Source organism: Amia ocellicauda, chromosome 22, assembly GCF_036373705.1.
Source record: "Amia ocellicauda isolate fAmiCal2 chromosome 22, fAmiCal2.hap1, whole genome shotgun sequence".
NCBI classification, from domain to species: Eukaryota; Metazoa; Chordata; class Actinopteri; order Amiiformes; family Amiidae; genus Amia; species Amia ocellicauda.
In genome coordinates this window covers 18,778,378-18,791,343 of record NC_089871.1, presented here as the reverse complement: position 1 = coordinate 18,791,343, position 12,966 = coordinate 18,778,378, and the positions used below count along the sequence as shown (strand labels likewise).

The 12,966-nt window shown below is 40.0% G+C and overlaps 1 protein-coding gene across 3 annotated transcripts in view; it reads right to left on the bottom strand.

Moving 5' to 3' along the window:
• Positions 1-12,966, bottom strand: part of fcho1 (FCH and mu domain containing endocytic adaptor 1) — a 183,852-nt gene that overhangs the window by 39,312 nt on the left and 131,574 nt on the right. Inside the window, exon 5 of one of the 3 annotated variants that reach the window (XM_066695637.1) lies at positions 2,777-2,868. The exons of 1 other annotated variant lie outside the window; for it this stretch is intronic. In XM_066695637.1, coding sequence (XP_066551734.1) covers positions 2,777-2,868 — 92 coding nt within the window. Of the gene's footprint in view, positions 1-2,768; positions 2,869-12,966 lie in introns of those variants that run through there. One more of the 3 variants, XM_066695639.1, reaches the window with a different exon arrangement.

Sequence of the window (12,966 nt, the reverse complement as noted above, 5' to 3'; positions counted from 1 at the left end):
ATTTGATATATATTTTTTCATGCCAAGAATACATGGGACAAAATAATCACATTAATATCACAAGCTTACTTTTTTGCCCAATAAGCTTTTTAAACAGCTATTATTTTTAAAAGCTCTTATTTCCAGAAAACATGCATTTTCTGTTCTCTAAACAGTGCACAAAATCTTTATTTAGTTTTTGTTTTATAAATTAAGTTGTTTGAGGAGAGAGGAAGGTTGTTCCAGATATTGAGTACAATTAAAGACAACTTTGATGATCTTTTTACTCCTTTAGATGCTTTTTCAAAATGGGGGAAAAATGCCAATTACTGCTGTACTTTCCATTCATACTTGGTACACAATTACAAATAAAATGTTAAATAAATCATGAATAGGAAAAAAAAAAATCTGTTGGAAAATTTGAAACATCAACCTGCACATAAGAAACTGATTTAAATTATACTGTATAACCCTGTCCCCCACTCTCTCTAGATAGATGACCATCTCCCTTTTCCTTCAATCTGAATTTGCTGGGGGAATCAAATGTTCTGCCAACATGGTGCCAGATCACTAATTGCCAGATGGTGGTAACTGTTGAATCATGAGCTAGCCAAATACACAAGAAGTAAAGCCTTACACAACTGTTTTCACAATTTTCAAGATGGCAAGGGTGGCCTGAACAAAATAAAACCAATTGTTTTTCTTGTTAAAATAAAGCATTGAAATGGATTTGAGTTTCTAAAAAGTCACCATGCACTGTTGTAATACTGTACATCAACAGCAGGATGATGTAGACTTGTGTGCACTGACTGTACACTTGCCTCCAGTAGAGACTGTGCTAGGTGTCACAAGGAACATAAGAAAGTTTGCCAAGGGAGGAGGCCATTCGACCCATCATGCTCGTTTGGTGTCCATTAATAACTAAGTGATCCAAGGATCCTGTCCAGTATATTTTTAAATGTTCCCAAATTTTCAGCTTCAGCCACATCGATGGGGAGTTTGTTCCAGATTGTGACAACTCTCTGTGTGAAGAAATGGGTCCTGTTTTCCATCTTGAATGCCTTGAAGACAAATTTCCATTTGTGTCCCCGGGTGCGTGTGTCCCTGCTGATCTGGAAAAGCTCCTCTGGTTTGATGTGGTCAATGTCTTTCATGATTTTGAAGACTTGAATCAAGTCCCCACGTTGTCTCCTCTGTTCCAGGGTGAAAAGTTTCAGTTCCCTCAGTCTCTCAGTAGACATTCCCTTCAGACCTGGAATAAGTCTGGTTGCTTCTCCTCTGAACTGCCTCTAGAGCAGCGATATCTTTCTTGAAGTGTGGAGCCCAGAACTGTACACAGTATTCCAGATGAGCTCTAACTAGTGCATTGTACAGTCTTAACATTACTGCCCTTGTTTTAAATTCTACACTTTTGACAATATACCCTAACACTCTGTTTGCCTTTTTTATTGCTTCCCAACAATTGTTTGGATGGAGAAAGTAAGGAGTACACGTAGACTCCTAGGTCTTTTTCATGCGTTACTGCATCTAGTTCTATTCCTCCCATAGTATAATTATAGTGGACATTTTTGTTACCTGCATGTAATACCTTGCACTTGTCCATATTGAATTTAATCTGCCAGGTGTCGGCCCACAACTAAATATTATCTAAGTCCTTTTGAATAGCCTGCGTCAGTCCCTTCTGAGGTTAATCCTAAAAAGCAGAGGCTAGAGGATTGAATGGGAAACAACACTCAAGATTTCAATGTGAAGATTTCAATGTGGGGTGAAATGTGTGGTTACCTGATTCCTTCAAGATATTAAAAGTAGCGACAGTATGGAGGCATCATAGGTTACCAAGTGTACTTTCTTTAGTCTGGCCTTGCACTAGATAAGATGACATCATTGTTGTACAAAAAAATCTGTCTACTTAGTAGTCATGACCTTTTCGAAACTGCTTTAGCAAACACTTTGAAGTTAAAAAGAAAAACCCTCTGTTAATGGATTTGGTTTAATTTCATTTAAAGTAAGCATGTTCCAAAACAAACCCAGGCGGGAGGCCACGAACAGACAGTGTATTGACTGACTTCTGAAATATAGAAGCAGGCAGCCCCTTCTTAACCCTGTATCACTGAGATATCTTCACCTGCCCAGGTACCTGCTTGAGCTCAGAATAGACACAAAGCTTTGTCTCTTAGAGCTACACCAATTACTCTCCCAAGCCTGTGTCTTATAAGGCCACTGGTTATTCCCCATTTTCAGTGTCACAAGCAGATGGAATTGATGTTCCTCTAGATAGGAGGCCACTGCATCGTAGGTTAGCCCCCCAGTAACTAGAGCAGGGACCTCAATGGCTTCTGAAGGGAACTGGGGTAATGTGGGGACTGAGCGAGCTACATAAACATCCAGAGATAACCATCATTGGGCTTCCATGGCATGCCTTTCAGCAGCAACCATATTCTGTTTAGACAGGCCCATGTACTGACCAGGCCCAGCCTAGTTTTGCAATCAGAGTTGTATCTGCAGCCATTTGTGCTGTGGCACCTACAGAAGTGGAAGGCCTGCAGGGGCATGTTTAAGATGATGCGTGTGGCTTATAGCTGTGAGTCAAGCTGAATACCAAGTTTTTTTAGGTTTCTAAGCCTTAGTTTCTATTCTTGATTTCTGTTGAGCAAATTCAGCTCACGCTCCCCCCCTTTCCCTCTTGTCTCAGTCTCAGAAACTGCCATTGCTCCCCCACTGCTCCTACTCACCTCACCCACACAAGCTCTGCCACCAAAGTAAACACTCCCGCCCCCCCAAACACACACCTCCTTACCTCTCACGAACAAACTCTGCCAACTCCTTTGTAGCAATCTGTCCATGTTTCATATTATGGTACAAGACATCAAAGCCGGCATTCTTCTCCCCCTGAAAAACAGCAGACATCATCTTTTGTTACAGTTGTGAGGAATAATAAAAAACCTGGTCTTCATATTATTAGTGTGTGTCATTGGCCCAATCCCCTATAGCACAGCTGAGAGGACACAAAGCAGATCTGTTGGAGAAAACACATTTACACCATAAGATGTCAATTAGCTCTGTGTTCAAACACAAAACAGGAGCATCATAAAATACAGGATAATGACCAGCCTCAATTTACTGATAATTTTAAGGATTAACCCATGGGAATTCTAAAAGCCATTGCAAAAACAATCAAGGCCTTTAATGGATGGGCCAATCATTTCCATTGTCATGTTCTGGACTATACACCATCACCTAGGGCTTATTGCTCAGCTCTCTTCCTCATGTGCTCTCAAACACACTGGTTTTGGAGACCAAGGAGTGCTAATGATGATAGAATACAGAACCCCTCCTTAGTTTACAACCTAAATCGAGCACCACTGTGAGTGCAAATACTTACTGAAGCCACTGTATGTCAATTGTGTGTAAAGTTAGATTAGACATTGAATTCCTAGACCCAGGTCAATACCTCTTCCTAATGAGGGGGGAACAAAAAAAGCATTCTGAACACTTCTGTCTTTTGTATACACATTCTGATATTTTGTATTACTTTATACCATTGGGTATTGGGTACCATTGCCTCTCATTCTTTAACAAAAAAAACAACACATAACATTTTATTTCTGTTAAATCGCAAGATATTCTGGAGGACTGACAATTTTTAAGAAATCTGCAATCATGGCATAATGACAAAGCACAAGCAGCTAAACACTGCACTGAACAGCAGGCTGCAGATCCTGATATTGACTTTTACAACATCTAACCCAACCTAGTAACATCTGAATTGTGTGCAAGTGCTTATGTCTGGAGCCTCCTGTACTGTAATGAGTGGGTCCTGGAGAGTCGGGAAGATCTTACTTCCCTATGTAGGCTGTGTTGCATTCTGGACTGTCTGAACCAGGGCCAGATCCAGGTTCCTAGATCCAACTTTGAGCATTGAAAATAATGTAGTAGGATTATGGAAACAGAATATTATGCATTTACTACACAATATTACTGTATGTTTAATAGTTTTTTTGGTAAACTGTACAAATGTGTCCCCCCACCATTTTTAACATCCTAATAAACTTAGAAATGTTTCATTTTAGAGCAAACTGTAAGCGATGTTATTTTAATCTCTAGCATTTAATAGTAACTTACTCACTAAACTACATTCAAGTGAAGTTAATAACAGCAACACAAATTAAATGATTTATGTATTATTATTATTATTATTATTATTTTAAAGCAGTCATTTAAAACATGCATTTATCCGTGGCAACTTACATGTTTTTTCTACCTAATATACAATGTACGGCATATACACAATATTTCAAGAGATTACATAAATACAAAAATACATTTAGCAAACTATTATAGAAAACAAATTCATATACAGAAGCTTACTATGAAAGAAATGTGAAATGTATACATATATAAGCTTGATTATATAATATGATAATGTTACTTGATTAAACTGCCTTCACTTTCAAAATAACCATTAGCTGCAGTATGATGCAATGGTGCGTTTTTGTATCCACAGTCTGTCCGATATGAAAACGTGACCAGAGATGTGTCCACAAACTAGAGCTACATCGATCACGTCAAGGTCAAGAGGGAAGCATGCAACAAGCTCACTTCTTGAAAATGAGCTGATTTGTAATTTGTAACTTTGAAGGATGTGAACATTGATAAGGAAAAGGACAGTAACACAGATAACACACGGAGCCTGTAGTGTAACACTACTTGTTTTTTTAGCATATTACTTGTGCTGTGAGGCTTTGGGAATATGGAAGATGGATATACAAGGGTGTGCAAGCTGCTCAGCACTTTGGTGTAAAAGAGCAGTTTATGTAGGGACTTTGTGGTAAATTTCACTGCGCACGCTTTGTTAAACTTAAAATAGTTTGACTGTGAGACACCTGTACCTGTCTGGGTGTGATGTGTGCGAGGGTCTGCAGAGTCTCCAAGGTTGAGTTTAAGTGTGTGAAGGGAGGAAACAGGGCGGGGAGAGCAAGGGCCTTTTCAACAACAAAAAGTACTTAAATGAAGAACATGGTGCATTATTGATGTGTGGTGAGGCTGCAGTTTCCTGTTATAGCGGAAGGCAAAGAGAACCAATGCACCAAAGCACAGCCCCAGGTTCCTGTCTTGGTATCAGACTGTAGAAACCAAGCAGTCATGCACCATCCCCCCAACACCCCCACCCTGCTTGCTAACATGGTAAACATTGACAGCTGCACACAGATCAGGCCGCCACCCCCTTGAGTTTATGGTTACTGCACCCTGTCACACAGCAGACAGGCATGGCCAACACAGCACAGCACAACATAGCGCCAGCACTGTGTGGGAAGAGTGAGGCTGTTAATGAAAAGTTTGAGTTAACATCCTAGCTGCCATGGTGCAGTCCCTGCCCCAATCCGAGCATGGGCATGCTGTAGGATTAAAAGACACAAATAAATAAATACATGTATAAATATATAAACACATACATATATATTTGTGTGTGTGTGTGTGTTTTGTTTTGCACATTTTCTTCATTAATACAAACATCCAGCATCTATTCACATACACCTGTTCAGACTGCAGATATAACACAACCCGGTTACTTTCAGCCTTGCTATGCTTAGATACACTTTAAACTGCAATATTCTTTAATTGAAACTGGAACAAACATTGTGAAAACCGTCCTCACAAATTGACATCCATGCACCTCATTTTGCTTAATTACTTAAGTCAAATTAAAATAATATTTTGTTGAATGTATTTTTGCCTTTTAGAGGTGCTAACTCCTCAGTATGCTGCAAGCTCAACAAATAAATCAATCTTTCTTAAAGTGTGTATGGATTGATCTGGCTGCACTGTCATTAACAGTTGTGTGGGTTTTGGGAAACACATGCCTCAACATCACTCGCAGGTTTCAAGGCAGGCAGACTTACCAGGACTGAAAGGAAGACATAACAAGGCAGTGTCTCAAATAAAATCAGAACAATCAGGAAACTAAATGTTATGAATTAGCCTTGGGGAGCCTGCAGCTTTAGTCACATCTGTCTAGAGATTAATTAAGCACAAAAATCAGGCCGTTAAAACAAAATGTCTGAGAATCAGACTGAGAAAGACTATCTTTATCTGCAACAGTCTCAAGACTACAGCTAGTGCAACTGTGCTCCTGATCTATAAATATCTTGAGATAGCAGCTACAAGAGGCTTACCAGGTAGCTGTGGAATGGCAGGAATGCCAAAGATCCTGGGATAATGGAGACGGGCAGGACTATTCCAGACATAGAATGCAAACACAGGACTATCTTGATACTTCAGTGTAACTAGGGCAGCGCTGAAGGTTCAGAACTGGGATGTGTACATTTTGGCTAATTAAAACGAACAAAGCTGGAATATACCTTGCAATAACGTCCTTGTGAATAATTACATTTATACAGCTCAAAGTTTTGCAGCTAATTTCACTCATTAATTGAATCCTCCCATCTCCCCCCAAAAAAACACTTTTAAAAAAAAATGTATTTCTGTCTTCTAAAAGGTGCCAACTCCTTCATACACCACAAGTGCGACAATAAACCCATTTTGAGAACTTCTGGGGAAAATAAATATGAAGTAACACTTTGATCCTTGTCAAATTACACAACAACAATGATGCCACATGACCAATAGCATAAGACAAATAAAGGAAATGGAAAGAACAACAAACATGGCTCCTACGATGATGTGCATGGGAGATGATTTTGAAATGGCTTTCTGTTCCATTAATGGTACACTTGCCATGAAGAAAGAGAAGTTAGCTTGAAATTTTCAAACCAGCAGGCTTGTCTGCTGTCAGCTTAAGTGTATTAGTGAACCTCATCACAATGCACTAAGGGTTGATGTATTTCTACTTGAGAAATACATTAATTGACTTAATTGAAGTCAATTCAGTTCAGCTGCTGAGTTGGTGAAAGTAAATAGGTCGAAGAAAGGCGATTAAGTCCAGGATTAGCAGGAATTCTGTTCCAGGAGGAGCCAGGTGGGGCCAATTAGGTGTGAACTGGAGGCAGGTATGCAATTTATAAGGATGTGGCCACTACAGTGTCAGGTTTGCAGAATGATTGCCTTCCTGGATGAAATTTGTGAACGTTGTCAACATGTTGAAATCCTAGAGATCAAGGTCCGTGATCTTGAGGCTCAGCTTGTTGATCTGCGCTGGATTAGTGATATGGAAGAATTGGTCAATCCGCCCATGAGAGAGATGGTGTGCACACTAAAACCTAGGAGAGTTGAGACCTTACAGCAGGAAAGCGTAGAGAACTGCTTGGATAAAGTAGGTCATAACCACAGAAAAGGGTGAGCACAACCCTTAGAGACATCCCAAGAGCTAGAATTGCCCAACAGGTTCCAACAGCTGGACACCGAGTTGGACAGTGACAGCTCAGAGGGTGATGGGAGGGCAGTTGAGCATCAGAGCACCATGGTGCCCACTCCCCCCCAAAATAGGGAGGTAGTTGTAGTTGAAGACTCAATTCTTAGAGGCGTAGATCACACAGTGTGTTCTAGTGATAAGGAGACCCACATGGTATCTTGCCTACCTGGTGCTCAGATTGCAGATCTCCCTAAAGGTCTAGACAGGCTACTGGCCAAAGCCGGGGGGAATCCACTGGTCATGGTCCACATTGGAACCAATGACATAGGAAAAGGTAGGACAGAGGTTCTGCAAGAAAAATTTATAGAGTTAGGAAAGAAACTAAAGAGCAGAACCTCCACGGTAGTTTTCTCTGAAATACTTCTGGTACCATGTGCATGGCCAAGGAGACGGGCAGAGATTAGAAATGTTTCCAGTCACTAGATTTTTCCAGAAAAAAAGAAATAAATACAAAAAAATACCTGCTGCTTTTATTTTCAGCAAACTTCACGTGTAAATATTTGTATGAACATAACAAGATTCAACAACTAAGGGGGGGGGCAAAATAAAGTATTTCTTTACTTTACTTTGTTGCCGGTGATGTCTGGTAAGGACTTGCCTTACAACAGGCCTACAAGCCCTCAGTCTAGCCTCTCTCAGCCTATTGCGCACAGTCTGAGATCTGATGGAGGGATTGTGCATTCCTGGTATAACTCGGGCAGTTGTTGTTGCCATCCTGTACCTGTCCCGCAGGTGTGATATTTGGATATACCGATCCTGTGCAGGTGTTGTTACACGTGGTCTGCCACTGCGAGGACGATCAGCTGTTTCTCCTGTCTCCCTGTAGCGCTGTTAGACATCTCACAGTACGGACATTGCAATTTATTGCCCTGGCCACATCTGCAGTCCTCATGCCTCCTTGCAGCATGCACGTTCACGTAGATGAGCAGGGACCCTGGGCATCTATCTTTTGGTGTTTTTCAGAGTCAGTAGAAAGGTCTCTTTAGTGTCCTAAGTTTTTATAACTGTGACCTTAATTGCCTACCGTGTGTAAGCTATAAGTGTCTTAACGACCGTTCCACAGGTGCATGTTCATTCATTGTTTATGGTTCATTGAACAAGCATGGAAAACATTTTTTAAACCCTTTACAATAAAGATCTGTAAAGTTATTTGGATTTTTACAAAATTATCTTTAAAATAGTGTCCTGAAAAGGGGACGTTTCTATTTTGACCGAGTATATATTCTTAATAATATTTGAAACTATTGTCACAGGAACATCAAGCTGCTTGGAGATGGTCTTGTAGCCTTTACCTTTACCATGCTTATCTATTATTTTTGTTCTGATCTCCTCAGACAACTCTCTCCTTTGCTTTCTCTGGTCCATGCTCAGTGTGGTGCACACAATGATACCAAACGGCACAGTGACTACTTTCCTCCATTTAAATAGGCTGAATGACTGATTACAAGATTGGAAACTACTTAAATACACTAATTAGTTTGGAATATCACTATAATCTAATTATTTATTATATTTTCTAAGGGGTACAAACAAATGTGTCCAGGCCATTTTAGAATATCTTGTAGAATGAGAAATAATTATTCTCTTTTCACAGCTTCTTTGCTTTATTCTATGACATACCAAAGGCATGCAAGTATACATGATGCAATAGCTTTTAATTTCATAATTTTACAGGAGGAATTAAGTATTATTTCAATGAGCTGTAAGGGTACCAACAAATTTGAGCACGTCTGTATGTATTGATTGCAATAGTGTAGAATGGAGAGAAAACAGGGCAACAAGAAATTGCAAGAAATCTTCTATGGCATGGAGTAACTGACCTGGTGAGGCAGCAGCACATTCATGGATTTTAATTGTGGAACATTTACAGAAACCAAACAATAACAAAACAGACCATTTTAGCTTTTAACGTTAAACAAAACGTTTTTTCAATGATGACAATGTCTATATTTAGCTTTGTCAGAGCTATCTGCTGGCACTGCGTCATTTCTCACATAACAGCTGGCAGGTGAAGGGCTCTTCCTTTGTCAAATAGCGACTTATTTTTGTGGATGAATATGATACTAACTGCTGTATAAAAAAGGAATATCAAAATCAATACAATGAAAATAAAAATGTGCCTTTTACAGGCAACCCTCCACCCCCAAAAAATAAATAAAACAACAACCCCAAGATCACAAAGTCTAAATGATTCAGAGTCTGACTCTATGCAACTGAAACTCTGCCTACACAATAAAGCAGCCCCCACAGCAATGACAGTCTCGAGCAAACAGGTTTCACTGCTCATCCCCCGCCTCTCCCCACCCCCCCCCCCCACACACAGTCTGTTCACAGGACGGCAGACTGCAGTGCCGTGTATTGAACCAGCCCACACTCTCACATGCACACACCACACCACTGCACAGCTATCGCTAGTGGTCTGTGACTCAGTTTCTCATTAGCAGCTCCAGGGCTTGCCCAGATCTGGTAACACATCCACTGCGAATTCGTGGGCAGGGAGTCCAGTGAGTCTCCAAGGCCCTATTTGCTCACACATGGAAAATACACATGGCAAGCCCATCAGATACTCTCTAAATCCGTGATCTGTCACTGGCAGCTACCCGTCAGATTTTGCAGGGGTCTCTGAATGTTCAGCACCTGAGGACGTTGAGGAATTTGCCAAATTAAGTAATTAACCTAAATTGAGTAGGTAAAGAGTTCAGGTGGAATTGAACACTTGAAGATACAGTGCAAGGACCAGAGCTGCGCACTGCTGGTCTAAATTATTCACAGCACCTGCATTGTTAATTCTCACACATCTTAAAAAACTAAACATACAAATTGGTTACAAATCTTTCACAACTCAGATGGCAGTGCAGATGGATGCTAAATAAATTGTTCCCCAACTGTTAAACTTTAATACAGAACATTAAAAGAGTCACTGTGCCAAAGAAAGAACAAATCCCTTATTTGTCATCTGCAAAAAACAATGCTGCGCATTCATTCTGTCAAAATGGAGAAACTCCTTTGTGCACTCTTAAAAGGATGTTTGTTTTTGAAAAAAAAAAAACATGATATGTACCTGCATGATTTTCTATGAATGTATCAACCTGTAATTCACAGTAATTCACAACTGACAACTAACTATTGTAAGAAACTGGAGCAAGGAAATATATCAGAGGTGCACCCAGGTATAAAGACAGAACAAACTTCATGACAAGAGAAGAAAATAATAAAGCTTACAAATGAGGTAATTCAGCTCTGCACACTTTTTTTTCTTTCTTTTTTATAACCCTTCACAACTGTTATTTTCACACGAGCAACAGATCTGCAAATAAAGCTGCAAGATGAAAACTGAACACAACATTCTAAAACACTCTCGTACACTCTATGATAGGACCTCAACTCCCTTGATTTTAATTTGATGATTTGCACTATTTTTATATATCTTTCCACATTTAGATGACAATCTACCAAAATCCTTCTCACAGGCTGAAAGACATTAGCCCTAACAAGAGCTGATATGTTAAAAGTATTCATGCTGCACATATAACATTTACACTTAAAACCTGATATGTAAAATATAATGATAAACAAAGCACATTACTTCAATGGCTGTGTGTTTGAGAAGCCCACTATTTACCCTTCGGATTCTCTTTATTTTTTTGTTAAACAATTTCTTAGTTGTCGTTTGTGTCAAGTGAAATTTATCGCCCTTCTAATCTGCTCAGACTACCGGACCGTGAACCATGACAGGAAAACTGCATACACTTAGATACTGACTTTCAGTGGAGTGAACAGCGTGTTCTTTAACAAAAGAAAACCCTTTCATGTTTATGTCATTTTTAACGTTTCGTTTTTTTTTTTTTTTTTAAGTACATTGACTATCATTGTCCTCTAAAAAGCAAAGAGCAACAACCGATGTGTTACTGTGAAACAACAAACACCCTGGCATTAAACACAATTTGCAGACAGGAGACTTTTTGCTCTAGCATAAAAACATGCTTCAAAACAAAGATGCAACAGGTATTTTTCTCTTGCTGTCCATTAATTGTGCAGCTATCTCAGAACCACTATGTTTTTCCTTTCTCTTCGCTGCCTCCTTGTTTCTTTCCCTACTTGGTAGGCTATCCTTAGAGATTGTTAGTGCCTCAAAAGATGTATTGCCTTCCTGTAAACGCTTGAACTATAAATATTTGCCAGAATTTCTGTAGCTACAATTGGATAGCTTCATATATTATCAGATTTGTATTATACTTTATCCTGTTTCATTTTAAAATATCTCCCTTTATAAATGCACCAAATCAAATTGCATAGATTAATAATGGTTTTGGTGGCCAAGTTACACCAATTAACACTCTAGTTCTGTACAGTTTTGGTAAGTGCTGACTTGCAGAGTTCTGTTTTCCTGGTTGTTAGCAGATTTACAATTCAAGGACTCAAATCAAGGCTCTTCTGAAGTGTCCCTCAATCAGTGCATTTACTAGAGAATAAGTATTCAACATTTTTCTGAAAAGTACATTTCCTGAAAACTCATTTGAAAATAAAAACTAATGTACAGTGAGGGAAAAAAGTATTTGATCCCCTGCTGATTTTGTACGTTTGCCCACTGACAAACAAATGATCAGTCTATAATTTTAATGGTAGTTGTATTTTAACAGTGAGAGACAGAATAACAACAAAAAAATCCAGAAAAACGCATTTCAAAAAAGTTATAAATTGATTTGCATGTTAATGAGGGAAATAAATATTTGATCCCCTATCAAATCAGCAAGATTTCTGGCTCCCAGGTGCCTTTTATACAGGTAACGAGCTGAGATTAGGAGCACTCTCTTAAAGGGAGTGCTCCTAATCTCAGCTCGTTACCTGTATAAAAGACACCTGTCCACAGAAGCAATCAATCAATCAGATTCCAAACTCTCCACCATGGCCAAGACCAAAGAGCTGTCCAAGAATGTCAGGGACAAGATTGTAGACCTACACAAAGCTGGAATGGGCTACAAGACCATCGCCAAGCAGCTTGGTGAGAAGGTGACAACAGTTGGTGTGATTATTCGCAAATGGAAGAAACACAAAATAACTGTCAGTCTCCCTCGGTCTGGGGCTCCATGCAAGATCTCACCTCGTGGAGTTTCAATGATCATGAGAACGGTGAGGAATCAGCCCAGAACTACACGGGAGGATCTTGTTAATGATCTCAAGGCAGCTGGGACCATAGTCACCAAGAAAACAATTGGTAACGCACTACGCCGTGAAGGACTGAAATCCTGCAGCGCCCGCAAGGTCCCCCTGCTCAAGAAAGCACATGTACAGGCCCGTCTGAAGTTTGCCAATGAACATCTGAATGATTCAGAGGAGAACTGGGTGAAAGTGTTGTGGTCAGATGAGACCAAAATCGAGCTCTTTGGCATCAACTCAACTCGCCGTGTTTGGAGGAGGACGAATGACCCCAAGAACACCATCCCCACCGTCAAACATGGAGATGGAAACATTATGCTTTGGGGGTGTTTTTCTGCTAAGGGGACAGGACAACTGCACTGCATCAAAGGGACGATGGACGGGGCCATGTACCGTCAAATCTTGGGTGAGATCCTCCTTCCCTCAGCCAGGGCATTGAAAATGGGTCGTGGATGTGTATT